Genomic DNA, 21671 nt, shown 5'->3' on the forward strand with positions numbered 1-21671 from the left:
ACTGGGGAGGCTGAAGGGGCTAGCGGAGGAAGTGTAAACCTATGGCCACAGATATCTTGAAGTCTCATTACAAACAATAATGAAAAAAAAATAAACGATAATGTAAAATGAGCAGTGACAGTCAGCCACACCGTGTAGTTGAGCAATGTCGTAGTAATTTCCTGGAAGGCACACATCATCTGAGATCATCATGCCACCGAGGCAGTTCAGAAATGGATAAAAAGGCACAGACCCACATAAAGTCCAAGATGACTTAGTACTTCAGACCAAAGGTCAATCCTCTCGTCTCTCTGGGTTCTGATGGATCGAGGTGGAACTTGAACGTTGAGATCGTGGGCGTCTCAGTCGTTGAGGCCTCGGGCAGCAGCCCAAATTAGCTTCTTGGGGCTCTGGGAGATCTAGCCAGCCAGGGACCACCACAGAAGCACACTCCAGAAATTGAAATAGCTGTTGCAGTTGAGAAGGGCAGTGGAGCTGGAAATCTCTGCTGTCTCTTTTGACTATGAGCGTCAGGGGACAGCCCCATCTGTAAGTTGCTCCTGGTTCTTGTACCAGGTCAAGTAGAGGCCTCATTTGACCCCTCCAATAGAGTGTTTGTGGACAGAGATCTGCATATAAATGAACAGTCGCCCCGTCAAAATCTAAAGGCCCCCTTCGCCAGGCAGCACGCAATATGTCCTCAATAACATAGAAATGTACCCTGCACAACACGTCCCTAGGCTCCATCTGAGCAGGGAGAGATGAGTTTGAAAAATCGCTGCACGAGTACTATGTGACATAAAAAATTGCAGCACCCAACATTTTATTTTCTAGGGTGTCTACTTTAAAATATTATGTTTGGGGGTTCAAAGTAATTTCCTAGCAAAAAACACTGAATTTTTTTTTTTCCATGTGAACAAGACGTGTGAGAAAAGGCTTCAGGTGGTTAGAGTGAGTGATGTGTGGTATAAACTTCTAACGCTGGGCATAAAATACCCTCACAAAATGACCCCTTTTTGGAAAGTTGAGACCCCAAACTATTTGCTGGGGGGCCTGTTGAGTCAGTAGAATATTTTTTTTTTTTTTTTACCACAAGTTTTTTTAAAATGACAAAAAAATATATATATTTTTTTATACACAAAATTGTCAGTTAAATGATATATTGCTCACACATGCCATGGGTATATGTGGAATTACTCCCCAAAATACACTCTGCTACTTCTCCTGGGTATGGGGATACCACATGTGAGAGACTTTTCGGCAGTCTAGCCAAGTACAGGATCCCAAAATCCAATAAGCACCTTCAGGCTTTTAAAGGGCTTTGTTTCCTCATTACACTTCTTGACTACCTATCACAGTTTTGGAGGCCTTGAAATGGCAGGATAGCACCAAACCCCCCAAATGACCCCTTTTTGGAAAGTAGACACCCCAAGGAATTTGATAAGAAGCATAATGAGTATTTTTCAGATCTCGTTTGTTGCCACCAGTTTTTGGAAAATAAAAAAAAAACCAAAAACATATTTTTTTTTTCTTTTTTTAGATTTCAAAACCTTGTGATAAAAAAATGAGATCTGCAAAATACTCACCATGCCTCTTTTTAAATTCCTAGAGGTGTCTACTTTCCAAAAAGGGGTTCATTTTGGAGGGGGGTTGGTGCTATCCTGGCATTTCAGGGCCTTCGAAACTGAGATAGGCAATGAGGAAGTGGAATAAGGAAGTTATGCACCTTCAGGCTTTCAAAGTGGTCATTGGATTTCAGGCTCCTGTATGTGACTAGGCTCCCAAAAAGTCTCACATGTGGTATCCCCATACTCGGTAGAAGCAGCAGAATGTATTTTGGGGTGTAATTCCACATATACCCATGGCTTGTGTGACCAATATATAATTTAATTGACAACTTTGTGTAGTAAAAAGAAAAAAGTTTATCATTTTCCAAAGACTTATGGAAAAAAAATAAATCTTCCGTGGACTCAATATGCCTTTCAGCATGTAGCTTAGGGAGTCTACTTTCCGAAAAGGGGTCATTTGGGGGTGTTTGCACCTCACGAAATGTGATAGGCAGTCAGAAATTAAAAGCTGTGCAAATTCCATTATCTACAGGTGAAACTCGAAAAATTAGAATATCGTGCAAAAGTTCATTTATTTCAGTAATGCAACTTAAAAGGTGAAACTGATATATATGAGATAGACTCATTATATGCAAAGCAAGATAGATAAAGCCGTGATTTGTCATAATTGTGATGATTATGGCTTACAGCTCATGAAAACCCCAAATCCACAATCTCAGAAAATTAGAATATTGTGAAAAGGTGCAATATTCTAGGCTCAAAGTGTCCCACTCTAATCAGCTAATTAAGCCATAACACCTGCAAAGGGTTCCTGAGCCTTTAAATGGTCTCTCAGTCTGGTTCAGTAGGAATCACAATCATGGGAAAGACTGCTGACCTGACAGTTGTGGCAGAAAACCATCATTGACATCCTCCATAAGGAGGGAAAGCCTCAAAAGGTAATTGCAAAAGAAGTTGGATGTTCCCAAAGTGCTGTATCAAAGCACATTAATAGAAAGTTATGTGGAAGGGAAAAATGTGGAAGAAAAAGGTGCACAAGCAGCAGGGATGACCGCAGCCTGGAGAGGATTGTCAGGAAAAGGCCATTCAAAAGTGTTGGGGAGTTTCACAAGGAGTGGACTGAGGCTGGACATGGGCTTCAAATGTCATACTCCTCTTGTCAAGCCGCTCCTGAACAACAAACAACGTCAGAAGCGTCTTACCTGGGCTAAAGAAAAACAGACCTGGTCTGTTGCTCAGTGGTCCAAAGTCCTCTTTTCTGATGAGAGCAAATTTTGCATCTCATTTGGAAACCAAGGACCCAGAGTATGGAGGAAGAATGGAGAGGCACACACTGCAAGATGCTTGAAGTCCAGGGTGAAGTTTCCACAGTCTGTGTTGATTTGAAGAGCCATGTCATCTGCTGGTGTTGGTCCACTGAGCTTCATTAAGTCCAGGGTCAACGCAGCTGTCTACCAGGAGATTTTGGCGCACTTCATGCTTCCTTCCGCAGACAAGCTTTATGGGGATGCTGACTTCAATTTCCAGCAGGACTTTGCACCTGCCCACACTGCCAAAAGCACCAAAACCTGGTTCAATGACCGTGGGATTACTGTGCTTGATTGGCCAGCAAACTCGCCTGACCTGAACCCCATAGATTCTTGCCAAGAGAGAGATGACATGAGACCAAACAATGCAGAAGAGCTGAAGGCCGCTATTGAAGCATCCTGGTCTTCCATGACACCTCAGCAGTGCCACAGGCTGATAGCTTCCATGCCACGCCGCATTGAGGCAGTAATTGCTGCAAAAGTGGCCCAAACCAAGTACTGAGTACATATGCATGCTTATACTTTTCAGAGGTCCAATATTGTTGTATGTACAATCCTTGTTTTATTGATTGCATGTAATATTCAAATTTTCTGAGATTGTGGATTTGGGGTTTTCATGAGCTGTAAGCCATAATCATCACAATTATGACAAATCACGGCTTGAACTATCTTGCTTTGCATGTAATGAGTCTAGCTCATATATTTCACCTTTTAAGTTGCATTACCAAAATAAATTAACTTTTGCACGATATTCTAATTTTTTGAGTTTCACCTGTATACCATAGTTTGTAAATGCTATAACGTTTACACAAAGCAATTAATATACACGTATTGGGATTTTTTTCTTACCAAAAACATGTAGCAGAATACATTTTGGCTTAAAAGTATGACTGACTCTGCGTTCACTATATATTTTTTATAGCTGAAAGTAAAAAATATTGTTTTGTGTTTTTTTTAAATTTTGTCTTTTTTTTTTTTGGTTTTTTTGTGTGTTTTTTTTGTTTATAGCGTGAAAAATAAAAAGCGAAAAGGTGATCAAATACCACTGAAAGAGAGCTCCATTTGTGTGAAAAAAAGGACATAAATTCCGTTTGGGTACAGCATTGCATGACCACACAATTATCAGTCGAAATAGTGCAGCGCTGTATAGCAAAAAGAGGCCTGGTCAGGAAGGGGAGTAAATCCTCAGGAGGGCGAGTGGTTAAAGTGGTTGTAAAGGCTCGAGGTTTTGTACCTTCACCTTCTTGGACCCCCCAATACCTTTCTGGGCCCCATCTCGATCCAGCAATGTGCACGAGAGCCTCGGCTATCCCGGATCTTTCCCTTCTCAAGGGCTGGGACAGCAGCAGGAGCCATTTGCGCCTGCTACTGTCAATCACAGCTACTGAGGAGAGGGTGGGGTGGGGCCGAGCCACGTCTGTGTGTGAAGGGACTCTGAGTAGTGGCTTAGGAGCAAGCCTGCTTGGGTGCCCCCATAACAAGCTGCTTACTGTGGGGGCACTTGGTAGGAGGGAGGGGACAGGAGCACCAATGGGGGACCTGAGAAGAGGAGGGTCGAGGCTGCTCTGTGCAAAAGCCAATGCATAGAGCAGGTAAGTATGACATGTTTGTTATTAAAAAAAAAAAATCTGCCTTTACAATCACTTTAAGCAATACAATAGGAAAAAGTGGGGAAACAACCTCATGACAGATTGTTACAAAATTAAGAACAAAGGTTGTTGACAAATACCACATTCAGGCAAAATAAGAGGTGATTCTGTTGGATTGTGTAGCAAAAGATGCATAATCATGCTACCAAAATTGTGTGCAATAAATTGCCTCCAGCATTGCTCCTGTTTCCTCTTGCTGGAAGCTGCCATTTTGCTAAAGCCCAGAGCCCATGGACAGCAGTGAATCATAAAGCAGAACTAAACCCATTGACTTATAATGGTTTAAGAAAACATTTACATTTCTGGAATGCTGGGATTGCTAACTAACACATTTGCTTGTGTCCTCAATCAAACTGTCAAACCATCAAATGGGTGGGGTCATAACTGATCACATGTGCAGTACCATAGCAGTTGCTGTTCAAACAGGAGTAGCTTCCTTGAGGGCTCATTCACATCATGGTGCTGAGACGTCAGTTTCCCTGCACGCGTTCTGCAAAGACACAAATTCAGTTGTTCTCGATGTGCCCTGTTCACACCACAACTCTAATATCACATGCAGATTTTTTTCTGTGCAGGAATCTGCAACGTTTTATAAAACTTATTGAAGCACACATGAAAACTGATGTCTCTGCAAGTGAAATCCTCACGTCGGTTTCAATCAGTTTTTCTACACATATGTTGTGAACAAGGCCTGACTAATTCCACTTACGGGCTCGTTCACACCATGGTGCAGAGACGTCAGTTTTACTGCATGCATTCTGCAAGGGCACAAAGAAAACAATTGTTCTCTATGTGCCCTGTTCATACTACAACACTAGCATCACATGCTGATTTTTGTTTCTGTGCAGGAATGTACAAAGTGTATAAAATTTATTGTAGAGCACATGTAAACTGATGTCACTGAAAGTGAAATCTGTGTGTCAGTTTGCATCTGTTTTTTTGCACATATGGTGTGAACGAGGCCTTAAGGCTGTGCCTAAAAATAGAGAGCAACTGAGCATGTGCAGAGCAGGGTGAGACAGTGTATTACAGTATAGGCATTTATTGTTTTACTTAGTTATACCTGTAAAAGGGGCCAGCCTGATGTGATCTAGCAGGACTTATTTTCTGACTAAAGTTCATGATCCATATAATAAAATGTCCATATTTTCAAAAACTTCTCATAGGTATCTGAGGAGATGACTGTTTTTCATTGATTATGGTCCTGTTAAACCGACAATGGATGTCAGAAAAATGTATTACTGAGAACTTCCACAAGTTAGCTATTTTTTGTTTCACAGCTGCGAAAATGAAGGAGATACGTTTTGGCAGCTGAACAAGAAACACCTTCAAGGGTTTTTTTTTTAACAATGATTCGGTTGGGCCTTCACGCAGGTTGTAGCCCAAAATGGTGTTGACCAGGGAGTATGTTCGGATTCATAGCCTATGTACTTTTGGGGATGTCCACCAAATATGTCTATTCTAACGTTTATGCATATAACCGCTAAATGCACAGTTGGAATACATATTTAAGCATACTTCTCCTATGGATCACAGGAGTTCAGTTTGTTCTCACAAAGGCTGGTCCAGGCACTGAAAAGATTTTGACTATATAGTCAGGATTCACCCAGAAGCGTGGACCAACAGCTGGCACAGCCTCTCAGCTGCACTGCTGGGAGACTGAGCCAGCTGCTCCATCCCCTCCCCAGCCCAGTGAGCGTTAGTGTGGCAGAGCAGAGACGATGACTGACAGTCCTGGTTCTCTGCTCAGACCGGTGGGGAAAACTGAGCGATCGATGGTGTTTTATTGTTCAGTTCACATTGTGGAGCTGGCGGGGTACAGATGCAGCATCAGATCAATGCTGCATCCACATAAGTGAGTATAAATGTTTGTTTTTACACCAATATTTCTCTTTACACACATCATGAGGTGGAGCATTGTCATGGTGGTGAATCCACTTGTCAGGCCAGAGATCTGGTCTTTTCTTATGAACAGATTCCCATAAACTTTTCAGAACTTCCAAGTAACAATGTTGGTTTACCGTTGTACTATGTGGACCATGTTCTATGAACTAGTAGTGAACTATCCCCTTGTGATTAAAAGATACTCACCAGCATGGTTTTGAACTGAGAATGAGACATGCGTGTTTTCTTCGGTCAAGGTGAATTCTTTGTTTTCCACTGCTTGCTCTAGCATTTTGTTTCTGGATCATACTCATACTGGAAACACCATTTTTCATCACCAGTAATAACACTATCAAATTGCTCTGCATTAGGATCAGATAAAATTTAAAGACAACGTTCTTTCTGATCTTCTGTCAAGATTCAAGGCACCATCTTTGCGGAAATCTCTCATTCCCAAATCCTTTGTTAGAATATGCTGCTCTGTTTCCTTATTCATGTTCAATTCTTCTGAGTCATTTGTACACTCGATCTTTGATCTGAGTGTACGAGGGTTCATGTTCTGTCCACTTTTTCATCCGTCCTTTGCATTTTTGGCTTCCCATTTCTTGCTTCATCGTGAATATTTCCCACCCTTCCTTAAGCCGCCTATGCTATTCAAAAAAAATATGATTTCTTCTTGGAATTTTCACCATAAGCCCATTGTAACAATGCTAGAGTTTCATTCGCACTTTTGCCACTCTTCACACAAAATTTGATGTCAGTCCACCGCTGCAGATTCCTGTCACTCATTTTCTGCCAACAGCACAAAGTGCACCTTTTATTTCTTCTACTACTCTGTACACAATATTGATACTCTATGTTCCCACAGGGTGGCACTGTGGGAATCTGTTCTAATTCAGCAATGCCTCGTCCAATATATTTGAAAAGTTTTGTATGGAAAAATGAATATGGACTTTTCAGGCATCAATCAAACCAGTTGTTAAAATTTCCACTTTTGATCAATATAAAAAATTTAAAAAATTACAAGACCAAAAACAAAATAGAACTACACAGAATTACTTGCTATTAGGATCATACATTTCAGACACCGTGGTATCTATAAATGGTATGCAGATTTCTGACCATAACAACCATTTTGATATTCGTCATATTATGACAAACAGTCCAAGTAAGCCTCAACCTGGTATATTTAGCTACAGCTGGACATGTGTCGCATATGAATGCTTCTTCAGAAGTTCAATACTAATCTAGAGATACAAAATAGGCATTTTCAGCATGTATTACATAGTTACATATATAAAACAATACATTGGTTTGGTTTAACAATCCCTTACAATTTCTTGAAATTTATCAGAGTGTACTGATGGAAGTATGGAAGGGAGGCATATAGGTCAACAGTATATCCCAATCATGGATGCGGGGGCACATCTGTAAGGGAGCAGGCCAGAGGAATATTAGCAGAACTGGAGGATTATACCGGTACCTCTATCTCAAAAATCAACACGCTATTCATATAGTAGTTACTTCGAAACGTGTATAGATGTCAGGATACATATAAAATGGGAACCCCTTACAGTGTAACAGCTAAAACTGTCCAGCGCTGTAAGGGAACAGAGATCATTTTAGGGAGTTATTACTTATACGTCCCATAGTACAGGGCAATAAAGGGTTGCAGCCTTAATACACTCACCATAGCCCCAATCTATTCATTATAGGCCCTCCTCGGTTCACAAATTAGAATCCCTTCATGTCGGGTGAATATTTCAGAAGTATTTATCTAGAATATAAGATGCGCTATTAACTACTGAGCTCCCCAGCAAGTACCCTCCTGTAGATCAAACGCCAGCCACTTACCCTTACATTCCCCCTGGGAAACACAGCTTTTCTTTGACCATAGCCTTCTCCTATGCATCCACCTTACATCCTTGCTGACCAGGCTCCCGAACTTGAATATGCCCCGACCGGCCAGCATGTGACATCCTCCGACCCGGCTGCAATTACCGCACCTGCGCAAAGGGAGGGAAACCATGGGCTGGTGACACCTTTTGCCTGTGGCAAATGAAGGGTGCCATCAGGGGCCTGCGGTTGCCCTCCCTTTTCCGCAGGTGTGTTTCAGTATATCTTATGTTTTATGCTCGGTCCCGCCTTCCAAGATGGTGCTGCGCATGCACAGTCTATGGATACTTACTTTGATTTGATTTCAGTGATTACTACGACAAATCGTTGGGTAAAAGTATAATTATTCTTTTAGCTTTGTCATCAGCTAAGAAGTTAAAAAAAAAAAAAGCAGGTAAGGCTAATCATGTAAAATAAGTAGGTTAGTCAAAGTTTGTTCTGTAATCTCTAAAAATGATTTGTGATCCGTTAGCAAGATATGATGCTTTATTATGCAGTAGTCACAGGAAATGGTTCCACAGATTTCTAGTCCTAAACATAGGGGAACCTATGACAAGCTGTCATTTAGAGATACAAAATTACTTGGGCTAGGTTCAGACTAGGTAGCAGGTCTTTGAGGCCACACTTGCGCTGGCACCGCAGTTTATTCATTTGAATTGGCTGCTATACCCACAGGAAATGCAGGGAAAAAGTCTCTGGCCCTTTTTCAAAAAAGCAGCTGCACTGGCACCATGCCATTTTGCGCACTTGAACACTTAAAATTGCACTACAGGTTTATGGGATTTATAATAAACGTGCAGATAGATATACACACACTATATTGCAAAAGTATTGGGACACCCCTCCAAATCATTGGATTCAGGTGTTACAATGACCTCCATTGCCACGTGTATAAAATCAAGCACCTAGGCATGCAGACTGCTTCTACAAACATTTGTGAAAGAATGGGTCGCTCTCAGGAGCTCAGTGTTTTCAAGCAAGTACTGTGATAGGTTGCCACCTGTGCAATAAGTCCATCCGTGAAATTTCCTTTCTACTAAATATTCCACGGTCAACTGTTAGTGGTATTATAACAAAGTGGAAGCAACTGGGAACAACAGCAACTTAGCCACGAAGTGGTAGGCCACATAAAATGACAGAGCAGGGTCAGTGCCTGCTTAAGCGCACAATGCACAGAAGTTGCCAACTGTCTGCAGAGTCAATAGCTAAAGACCTCCAAACTTCGTGACCTTCAGATTACCACAACCGTGCGTAGAGCACTTCATGGAATGGGTTTCCATAGCCGAGCAGCTGCATCCAAGCCTTACATCACCAATTGCAATGCAAAGCGTTAGATACAGTGGTGTAAACTGGACTCTAGAGCAGTGGAGACATGTTATATGGAGTGACGAATCGCGCTTCTCTGTCTGGCAATCCGATGGATGTGTCTTGGTTTGGCGGTTGCCAAGAGAACGGTACTTTCCTGACTGAATTGTGCAAAGTGTAAAGTTTGGTGGAGGGGGAATTATGGTGTGGGGATGTTGTCAGGGGTTGGGCCTGGCCCCTTAGTTCCAGTGAAAGGAACTCCTTAAGACGTCAATTTCATGGTCCTAACTTTGTGAGAATAGTTTGGGGATGGCCCCTTCCTGTTACAACATGACTGCGCACCAGTGCACAAAGCAAGGTCCATAAAGACATGGATGAATGAGTTTGAAGTGAAGGAACTTGACTGGCCTGCACAGAGTCCTAACCTCAACCCGATAGAACACCTTTGGGATGAATTAGAGCAAAGACTGCGAGCCAGTGCCTGACCTCACAAATGCACTTCTGGAAAAATGGTCAAACTTTCCCATAGACACACTCATAAACCTTGTAGACAGCCTTCCCAGAAGAGTTGAAGCTGTTATATCTGCAAAGGGTGGGCCAACTCAATATTAAACTCTATGGACTAAGACTGGGATGTATTGTTCATGTACGCTTAAAGGCAGGCGTCCCAATACTTTTGCAATATATTAGTATATGTATGTGTGTGTGTGTGTGTATATATATATATATATATATATATTTATAAAATTTTGGCGGATAAAACCTATGTCCATATAATGATTCTTTTCATTAACAGGTAAATAGTGTACCAACAGACATGATAGATATGTATGAATCACAAACCTTGCTGTTTACATATTTAACCCTGAAGGTGAGTAATGTTTACCTTTCCATGTATGTTACTTCCCAAAAATTTTGTAGTAGTCTCTGATTTTCTTTCACACACTAAAAGTTCACAAAACTTGTCATACAGTTGTGGCCAAAATTATTCAACCCCCACTGAAATTGAGTGTTTTGGCCAGTTTGACATTGCTTTTGATCATTCAGTCATCTTGCTTACATTTACATTAAAGAGGCACTTGTAGGTCAGACAAATATAACATAACAGTTATAATGAAATAACCACAAATGTCTTTTCTGTGCTCACAGCATTATCAGTTTTATTCAACCCCCAAGTGACATTCAATCTTAGTACTTAGTACAGCATCCTTTTACAGTTATAACAGCTTTTAAACGTGAAGCATAGCTTGACACAAGTGTCTTGCAGCGATCTACGGGTATCTTCGCCCATTCTTCATGGGCAAAGGCCTCCAGTTCAGTCACATTCTTAGGCTTGCGCACTGCAACTGCTTTCTTTAAGTCCCACCAGAGGTTCTCAATCGGATTTAAGTCTGGTGACTGCGATGGCCACTCCAAAATGTTCCAGCCTTTCCTCTGCAACCATGCTCTAGTGGACTTGGAGGTATGCTTGGGATCATTGTCCTGTTGAAAGGTCCAACGTCTCCCAAGCCTCAGGTGTGTGACGGACTGCATCACGTTTCCATCCAATATCTCCTGGTACTGAAGAGAATTCATGGTACCTTGCACACGCTGAAGCTTCCCTGTACCTGCAGAAGCAAAACAGCCCCAAAGCATGATTGACCCTCCACCATGCTTCACAGTAGGCAAGGTGTTCTTTTCATCATAGGCCTTGTTCTTCCTCCTCCAAACATAGCGTTGATCCATGGGCCCAAACAGTTCTAATTTTGTTTCATCAGTCCACAGAACACTATCCCACAACTTTTGTGGTTTGTCCACATGGCTTTTGGCATACTGCAGTCGACTCTTCTTATTCTTTGGAGACAGCAAGGGGGTACGCCTGGGAGTTCTGGCACGGAGGCCTTCATTACGCAGTGTGCGTCTTATTGTCTGGGCTGAAACTTCTGTACCCACATCTGACAAATCTTTTCTCAGTTCCTCAGCAGTCACACGGGGACTTCTCTCCACTCTACGCTTCAGGTAGCGCACAGCAGTCGAAGTCAGCATCTTCTTTCTGCCACGACCAGGTAGCGTTTCAACAGTGCCCTTTGCCTTGAATTTGCGAATGATGCTTCCTAAGGTGTCTCTTGGTATGTTTAACATCTTTGCAATCTTCTTATAGCCATTGCCCTTCCTGTGAAGAGAAATCACCTCTTCTCTTGTCTTCCTGGACCATTCTCTTGCCTTCACCATGTTTGTAACCACACCAGTAAATGTCTAGAAGGAGCTGAGTATCACAGTCATTTTAAAGCTGCCTAATTGGTGCTTATTATGCTTGATTGCTGCTCGGTGACATCCACAGGTGTTTTCAATACCTGATGGAAAGCACCTGTATGAACCTCTGTTCTTCAGAGTGGTAGTCTTTAAGGGGTTGAATAATTGTGGCAATGAAGAAACCACATAAGAACCATTTACTACTGTATTACATAAACAATTGATGTCATTTTAGTTGCATTTGGGTAGTTACAACGTCCTTGTAGGATTTGATTCTGAATACAATTCCAAATGTACACTATAGTCCCTAAACCCCTTTACAGCATTGGGGGTTGAATAATTTTGGCCACAACTGTATATGTTTAATAACAGTTACTCTGCTTAGCACATATTAACACACACATGGCTACTCATCCTGCTTGTCGATGTAAATACGCCATATTGTAGTTGTTAGGATCTCCACATGAAATGCATTTTCAGCCAGTAAAATACACAGTTAACAAGCTGTACTTAAAAATTTGCAGCTCATAATTTATATATATATGTCTTGTTAAACTTTTGAGTGAACCTTGCACTTCATGCAAGGTCTGCTTGTTGTTTGTGGGTTTCTCCCCATCTTAAAGTGCTGCACTAAACAAAAAACACTTTCAGGGGAAAAAAGTATTTTAATATAGTTAACTCTTCCCTGCATTCTATACTGTAGTGGAGAATATCCTTCCTTCCAACAGGAGCACATCATCAGCACTGAGGTCATACAGGAAATAGGACAGAACTGCAGTCTAAAGCTGGCCAGACTGCTTGATTTTTTTCTTGTTCAGTCTGTGAGCTGAACAAGAGAAAATGAGTTAGTTTGCCCCATCCATGTTAACAGTGTGGATAGATGAATCTCCACTGCCAGCAATTGTAATCAGACAGATGAGCCTGCCTGAATACACTAGAACAGTCATTGTGACTATATCTGATAAGATGCAGTCACTGTTAGGCCAAACATTTTCCACTTGGCTCAGTCAGTTTTCTAATCAACTATTGTCAAGCTGGGTGGTTCTTGCATGGCCACCTATAGCTCAGATTTTGCCCACTTCAACAGGAATTGGCAGAAATGTGAACCATCTATGGGGGCCTTAATGTGATACTAAACCCAGCACCCTGCATTCCCTATATCTGGTCTCACACAGTACATGGAAATGCAGTTATTTTAGTAAATATAAACTGCTAAATACCTTTTCTCATCAGCAGTTAGAGCAGTCTTGTGACTTCAGCAGAGCACTGGTTAAAGCTTGTAGGAGGAGTTTTTCTGCTGTAGGAGGATGTGGGACCCCTGATCACTGTCTGGACAGTGCTGATTGGCCCTCTGATCACATGCACTCTCCCAAGAAAAAAAAAACAAAACCTCAATACACACCAAACTGAGCATGTGCATGTGATTACGTATATGCTTGACTGCACATACAGACTGATTTCACTGTTGTGGGTTTAGTAACACTTTAATGCTTAGTCAGACATTTTTTCTTTTATTTATTTATTTATTTTGCTCTGGCAGGGAGTGCATACAAGTAAATAGGAAATCAATTAATCCCTTATAAGTCACACTGCTCTATTAAAACTGTTTGAGCAGAGATGCAGTGTGTAACAGGTGCTATTGCTGACCTGATTTCATTAAGGCATTACAAATTTGATATGTTCAGACACTGACATTTAATCTCTGTTTTTGACTATTTATATTAAGATGGATAAAAACATTACACGCCTGGAAGAAAAGGCAGAGCGCAACCTCTTACTAGCAACAGAGGAAAAGAACCAACTGCAAGAAAACGTGCACCAGTTGAAACGTGATCTCTCACTGACCAGAAGTCAAGTACAGCTTGATGATTTGCTGGAAAAGCAGGTAGTTTTCCTAAATTCCTGTAATGTGTCCAGTGTAATATTATAGGAATTCTATGAAGGTGTTTTAAATATGAACACTTTGTCCCTCTTAGTTGACAAGATTCCTTTTTTGTGCAGTAGGCTGCATTGAACTTGCACAGTATATCCAGGGAGAAAAAGTATGTTAAAAATGTGCTTACAGCACAAATCCTTTCAGAATATGAGTAGACATTAAAAGCATGTTTAAGAACATGCCCTTACTTTAAAATATTTTGCCAACCACCAATATTTAGGTTGTGAATTTTCTGAAATGAATTCTATCAGTTCACCTGGTCAGATCTACATAAAGAAACTTGTATCTGCAAAATGTCAGGGAACTGAGAACATTTTAGCACTTTCTTCCTTGGCTTACCTTTATTGTAACTCGCTGCCTATCGAGATTCAGTTCTGGAATCGGGCTCATATACTGCGTAGGACTCTGGTAGGGGAGCCTCCTATACCAGATGTGAATCAGATCTCTAACTTGCGTATTAAATATGATTCCTTTATAAAGTGCCGAAATATTACTCATTGCTTTACACGTATATGTATATAAATCTGCTATTGTAATTCTTGAAGGTATTTACATACTTATTGTTATTGCTTTCAGTAGTATTTTATCATTTTTGCATTAGCTCTCATGGTTTTGGTCTCTAATTACTTTATATTCATTTCAGGCTGAAGGTTTAGTACCCTCTTCTGCAGCTATGAAACAGTTCAAAGACAGCTACACATCATTTGCAACAGCGGTGGATTGCACAAGGCATCAGCTGCCCATAAATAATATCCATGTTGCTGGCACACGACAAAGATATCTAGGTATTAAAATTGCATGTGGTTTTGCACAAAATCCTGCTCTATGCTCCCTTTTGGTCTGTTAAATACATCATTGGCCATAGATGAGACAATGAATATGCAAAATCCTGCGTGACAGGATCCCATAAGTCATGGTTAATAAGACTGCATATACTGAGAATTTTTACAATAAGTAAAGCCTAGCAGAAAAAAGGGAAGTGTGTGTTTATCGTACATCCCAGGACACAAAGCAGGCTATAATCATGACTATGTGGGTTATATGCCATCTATAGGTGAATGGACACTGGAAGATCAATCAAAGAGGAAGTCCTCCCCTATATACCCCTCCTAGGTTTTTCGCCAGTGTCTGTAAGATGGATGTAACTGATGTGCACTCGGAGCATACTTGGAGGTCCGGAATGGTTCTGCTGAGAATCAAGGACTTCAATCGGATCCATTCGAAAAGCTGTTAGCTAAAATGGATGCTACCCAAGCCTCGCTGGATAAGGAGAAAAAAACCCTCTGTAGTGGAACCCAGTGCAGTGTTTGTTCTGACCAAGGTGCTTTCCAGTAGGGTGCTTTACAGGTCCAAGGGAGGGGACCTAGTCTGAAGGTCTTTTATGACAGAGCCCTCCGTGATGAGCGAAGGTTGCACTCTTGTTATGATTGAGAATTCTGCGGCAGAAATGGTAAGGTTACATTTACAGTGTTTCTTTGGCCATGCTCTGTGTTTCGAAAGAAGGATTCGGCTGCAGTTTCTTCTCCAGCCACTAGGGGGCCACTTTGTATAGCCTACTCTTGTGCAGTAGAGGCAGGAAGTAGAAGGGCGGCCATTTTGCTTATGGTTTAAGTCATAGATGAGCTGAAGGATCAGTGAGGTTCCTGTGAGATAGCAGAGACACAGAGTAGTCTATGGCTGGATAATTAAATATAAGTACTACCTGTGGGGGAGCTGCATGACCAGACAGGACACAACAAAACACTGCATTGGTCTGCATAGTCCCGGGGAGCTTGTACAACTGTTTTTTAATACATCCCTGCATAGGTATCACTGCACTTAAAGGAGTTGTGTCTCCAGAGTAGCTTGCATTTGATTTGCAGAAGGCTGCATTCAGGCTGCATTTGATGCATGTGTGCTTGACTACTCCTGCAAAACTAGTATGGGGCCAAGTGCAGTTAATTTTGACAGTTTCTTTGATGAAACCATACTCTTCTAAAAGCAGGGCAGGTGCAGCATAATATTACGTTGCATGCATAGCTCTATAATTGTTGAACTGCATACTTACATGCATAGCTACCAAATTGTGCCAATCTCCACTGTTGCCGATAAATTATGAATACATGAATGTGCAAATTTCATATAGTGCAATTTTACATAAATCCACTGTGAATAGCACAAAATGTCCATATACGACTCTTCACAACTCTCGTGTTATCTTTAAAATACAGAAAATCTGGGCTTCTTCATTCACCTCCAGTGTCAAAATTCACTTAAAAACTTGTGTACCCCCATCGGTTGTGCTCTCACCTCAAATATATGACCAAACCATTAAGTGAGGTCATATACAGCCTGTGTCCCTTTTAATTGGGCCAAGTGTGGATGGGATGGTATCCTGCTGAATGGGATCCCTTTCGCTCATCTAATGGCTCTCCTCCAATGGTGGGTATGTTAAGAGAATAACCAGATCATAGTGCTTTATCCTTAAACAATCATTTATTAATATAAAGTAGTATACTCACATGATCAATGTACAAAAACCACTTTGTGCAAGAAATTGCCCCCTGAATGTTAGCAGTGATGATATCCTGTGTATAGCCAGCTGATGATGCAAGTTCCCTTTACATGGGGGGGCTGTGTTCGCATTGCCTGATAGACCAATGGTGTCAGGTGTATCTGGGCCACTGTGTTTGTTTGGCATGGCAGCTATTCCTGCTGGTGGCATTGGCAGCTGCAGTAGACTGTAGCCGCGTCATCTTGAACATACCTGATCTCTTTTGAGCTTAGAAGCCAAGCTGGGTTGGGCCTGGTTAGTACTCTGATGGGAGGCTGCCTGGGAATACCAGGTGCTGTAAGCTTTCCCTTTTGGCCCTGTTATCTTTGCACTGTTGAGCACCAGGAAGCTGGCTTCAGGGAACTTCCATTACAGGACCTGGAAATCTTATTTGCCTGGAGGAAAGCTAGGAAGGGGCACCCGCGGAAATATATGATGGGGAGATTTTGCCCTTTCTCCAATCAGAAGGGGAAATGAAATTGACCTTAAGTACCATTAAGGTCAGATTTAAGTTCTATCAATTTTTTTTTCCAGAGGCCGTTTGTTTCTCACTCCTTGATTCATATTTTGTGCAAGGTGTAATGTAGACAGACCCCCTTGTGTCCTTGGGACTTGAATTTGGTCTTGACTGTCCTCGCAGAAGCCACCTTTTGAACCAGTTCGAGAGACTCAAGCAGTTCTTTGGCTCAGAGTGTGGCTTCTTTGTTTACTAACACTACGTTAAGAAGGCCAGAGCTCATGGCTCTTTCCTGTAAGGAGCCGTTCCTGGTCTTGCATCATAATGAGGGGATGTGGCGTCTTCATCCACTTTTCTTGCCTGGAGTGGTTTCTAGTTTTCACTTGAATCAGGACAGTGTTTTCTTAGTACGTAGTCGGCAGGGGAAAGATAGCAGCATACTCTAGATGTAGTTCAGGTGGTCAGGATTTGCTTGCGTTTGTCGGTACAGGCCAGGAATCCAGGTTTGGTCTGCCCGAAGGGCCCAGGAAGGGCAGGCGGCATTCATGTCAACTATTTCTCATTGGATCCGCCAGTTAATCATTTAAGCCTATGGTTTTTAAGGGCGAGGTTCCACCCTTTCGGGTTAGAGCGTACTCTACCAGAAGTGTGGGGGCATCTTGGGCTATCTGCCATCAGGTGTCAGTTGCTCAGGTTTGCAAGGCTGCTACCTGGTGTTTGGTTCATTTATTCACAAAATTTTACCAGGTGGATGTCAGATCCGCAGAGGATACTGCCTTCTTCCCCAGCGTATTACGAACGGCTGAGTAGGTTCTTTGGGATTGATGGCAGTGGTTATAATGGTCTCACCCACTCCTTAGATTTTTATTACTTTAGGACACCCCACTCAGTCATGATTATAGCTTGCTCTGTGTCCCATGATGTATGATAAAGAAAACTGGATTTTTTTCTACATACTTGTATGTAAAATCCATTTCCTGCAGTACATCTTTGGACACGCGTCCCTCCCCTCTTTCTGGAATTTCATTGCTTACTACAAAACAAAAGTACTTCATATGTAGGAGGGGTTATATAGCGGAGGACTTCCTGTTTGGTTGATCCGCCAGTGTCCATTCACCTATAGGTGGCATATAGCCCACCATGTCATGATTATAGCTTGCTCTGTCTTTCATGATGTACTCCAAGAAATGGATTTTACAGGTAAGTTTGTAGAAACAAATCTAATTTTTTTAGCTTTTCAGTGAGTGAAAACAAATCTGCTAATTTAGCCAGAAATACAGCATTGTACTGGTTACTTCTCTCCAGCAGTGTTATCAGCTCTGCTGAGTTGTTCTCTGTGAGCTACAGAAAACATCCTGTTATGGAGATGGGAGGAAGGTTTTCTGTCATCATAACACATTTCTGACTTTGGGTGGAAATGCTGCTCTTCCTTAGGTATAGACCCATGAGTGAGTGTTGTCATCTAGAATCAGAAGTATGTTAATGGCAGGATCACCAAATATTGAAAATTAAAGAGGGACATAAAAACTGCAAAAAGAATGAATGCAGCCATGATATCTAACTGGTGAGCACAAATAGATAATTTTTTTTTTCTATCTTGGCCTTGGGTAGAATTGAATTCTGTTACACTCTGCTCTAGTTATATAAGCTATTCATGTCTGTCAGCTGCAGTTTGTGCAAGTTTACTTTCCTTTCTTGAAATGGGTTTGGACTGGGAAAAAATCTGAACATCAATTTTGTTGTCCTTCCACCCAAATGGAGCTGTTAGGGCAGTACAGAGGTATATCCGAAATTAAAAATGGTCTTCCACGCTCTGCACAAAACTTGCAATGCCTTGTTTTTCTGCTCAGTACTTCTCAGCATTTGATAGCTGTGGTTTTTTTATTCTGAGCCTAGATTGCCTGCACAATTGGAGAAAGGACAGTTTTTCTTATATGCAGTTTACTATTTATTGCTTTTATAAGGCGGTGTAAGCAGGAGCCATAGATCCCAGGTACAGTTATTTACAGGAACTCCTTTTTGTTCCTTCCTCATTCACAAAGGCATACCTATCCATACACGTATGCAAAGGGCCTTCTTTCCCCTACACAGGAGTTCCGTGCATCCATATGTAGGCAGCCCCATTCATGTCTATTGGGACGCAGCCCCTATTTGGCAGCCATGCAGGTGCATGCTTTGGTACACACACCAGCACGGTTGACAAAATCGGGTAAATAGTCATGAATGGGGGACTGACTGCGCAGATAAAGATGGCCCTTTGCATGGGTGTACGTATATGTACATCCATGTTAATGGAACCTTTTGTCAACTTTAAAGTAGAATTCTGAGAATATTATACAGGATTTATATAGCGCTAACACTTTATGCAGTGCTTTACAGTATAAATGTGGAGAGTACATTTACAATACAGTTCAATACAGAAGGAATTGGAGGGACCAGCTCATGGAGCTTACAATTTAAAGGGAGTGGGAGTTGGAGGTGGTACAAAAGGTAACCGCTGCCGGGGATGATCTGATGGAGATGACTCAAGTACATTTCATAGGTGGAGGTAGGGTATTGAGGGGTTCCCTGAATAAATGAGTTTTCAAGGATCGCCTAAACATGGACAGGGTAGGAGCTGACCGGACATACTGGGGCAGGGAGTTCTAGTGGATGGGAGAGGCTCTGGAGAAGTCTTGGTGGCAAGCGTGGGAATAAGTAACAAGGGATCAAGAGGTCTTGGGAGCAGCGGAGAAGACGATTTATGCGATATCTGCAGATGAGCTTGGTGATATAGTTGTGGGTGATGTTGTGGCTGGCCTTTTCTTTTGTAGTAAGCTTTTTGAATTTTATACGATGCGGTAGGGGAAGCCAGTGAAGAGATTGGCAGGGAAGGGCAGCAGTTATGGATCAGTTAGTAAGGTGTATTAGTCTAGCAGCAGCTTTCCTAATAGACTGAAGGGGGTATAGCCTGTTTAAAGGTAGGCCAGTGAGGAGGGAGCTGCAGTAGTCAAGGTGGGAAATAACTATGGAGTGAATAAGTTGTTTTGTGGCGGTAGTCAGGAAGGGGTGATTTCTAGAAATGTTGCGGAGGTTAAGGTGGCAAGATTTACCTGGTGATTGTTTTGGGGGGGGGGGGCGAGAGGGAGAGATCATGGTCTAGGATTACACCTAGAACCCTGGCATGTATGGAGGGAGCAGTGGTTGTGCTGTTGATCTCAATGGCAAAGCCATGGAGAGGGGATCGGGGAGGATGAAATATTACAATCTCACTTTTAGATAGACTGAGTTTGAGGAAGTGGTGTGACATCCATACTGATATGTTGCTCAGTAAATTTGTGTTTCATGAGGTAGTTTAGGTGGAGAGTTGAGGATTCGAGCGATAGATCTGAGTGTTGTCAGAATAAAGGTGGTAGAAGCCATGGCAGGTTATCAACTTACCAAGGGAAGAGGAATAGAGAGAGAATAGGAGGGCTCTTGGAATACCCCAACATAAAGAGGAGCAGAGGAGATGGTGTGTGTGACACTGGAAGTGCGCTGAGATAGGTAGGAGAACCTGAAAAGAGCAGAGTCATGGAGGCCAAGGGAGTAGTTTGTTGAGAAGGAGCGGGTGGTCAATTGTGTCAAAGGCAGCAGAAAGGTCTAGGAGTATGAGTGTGGAGTACTGGCTGTAAGTTTTAGCAGTTAGTAGGTCATTGGTCAGTTTTAGTAGGGCAGTTTCAGTGTAATGTAGGTGGAAGCTGGACCGTAGGGGATTGTGAAGGTTGTTAGTGAGGTAGCAAATTATATGGTTGTTGAAAAGTGTGACAAAGGTGTATAAGCAGTGAGATGGGTTTTAAGTTATTTATACAGTGTCAGCATCAGCTGAGAGGAGAGAGTGCTTTGACAACAGCTGGGGTGCCTGAGCTGTGATGTCACCATAGACTGAATATGTGCCATCCCTTGTCGTCGTTCCCTCCTTTTCCCTGAAGCAGCTGCTAGCTGATCATGGGACAGGACCAGAGCAGCTAGAAAATAGTTAAGTAAATGGATCTTTCTTCTACAGGTTACTTGGTATAGTGGACAGGAGCACTTTTAAGATTAATTAGTGATATCCCGGAATTCCACTTTAACTCTACTACTTGGCCATCAAAACAAAATTGGTAAATATTGTAACTTGGTTTTGTTTCTATTTTTTTGTAACAGCTTTTGTACCCCTGTATTTATGTGGAGTTGGATTATATAGTCACTGTCCTTAGGCTTGGCTCACACTTGTGCCGGTAGCTCCCACTGCTGGTACTCACCTGTTCCCAGAGCTGCAACCACCCGCACAGAAAAACGTAGGAGAAATGCGTGCAGGTGCCATTAATCCTAATGGCATCCGCGCGCATTGGAAATCGCAACAGCCGCTTCCCAAACTGGGAATCACACTGCACTTGTGATTTCTGTGCAGGCTGCAATTTAAAAAGTGGAGCAGGGACCTTTTCCCTGCGTTTTCAGGAGGCATGGTAGCCCATTCAAATGAATGCAGCTTGCAGAGCCGCACAAGTTTGAACAAGGCCTGAGTGCTTGTGTTTTATAGCATAAACAAAGCATCCTACATGCAGTGGCTATTTTATTCAATGTTTAAAAACATGAAGGTAAATGGGAGCCATGAGCCATTTCCAGTTTAACCGCTTCCCGTCTATATAAAAACTGCACAGGCAATCAAATACCACAGAAAGAAAGCTCAATTCTTGGAGAAAAAGGGCGTAAATTTCATTTGGGTGCAGCGTTGCATGACCGCGCAATTGTCAGTTAAAGTAATGCAGCACTGTAACACAAAAAATGGCCTGGTTGGGAAGGAGGGTAAATCCTCAGGAGGGCAAGTGGTTAAAGCTACATTCACACAAAACACTTCTGTTTTTGTTTTATTTAAACAGAAGGAAATTTCCCTGAAAAGAAAGTATAAACAAACTTTATATGTC

General features: G+C 42.0%; 1 protein-coding gene across 2 annotated transcripts in view; it reads left to right on the plus strand.

Moving 5' to 3' along the window:
- HAUS8 (HAUS augmin like complex subunit 8) overlaps nt 1-21671 on the plus strand; it is a 66004-nt gene that overhangs the window by 41671 nt on the left and 2662 nt on the right. For both annotated transcript variants that reach the window (XM_089667558.1, XM_089667560.1), the window contains 3 exons: nt 10385-10459; nt 13547-13705; nt 14400-14541. In XM_089667558.1, coding sequence (XP_089523684.1) covers nt 10385-10459; nt 13547-13705; nt 14400-14541 — 376 coding nt within the window. The remainder of the gene's footprint in view (nt 1-10384; nt 10460-13546; nt 13706-14399; nt 14542-21671) is intronic.

Source organism: Staurois parvus, unplaced genomic scaffold (genome assembly GCF_062004578.1).
Source record: "Staurois parvus isolate SC_StPar_1 unplaced genomic scaffold, SC_StPar_1.0 ptg000053l, whole genome shotgun sequence".
NCBI classification, from domain to species: Eukaryota; Metazoa; Chordata; class Amphibia; order Anura; family Ranidae; genus Staurois; species Staurois parvus.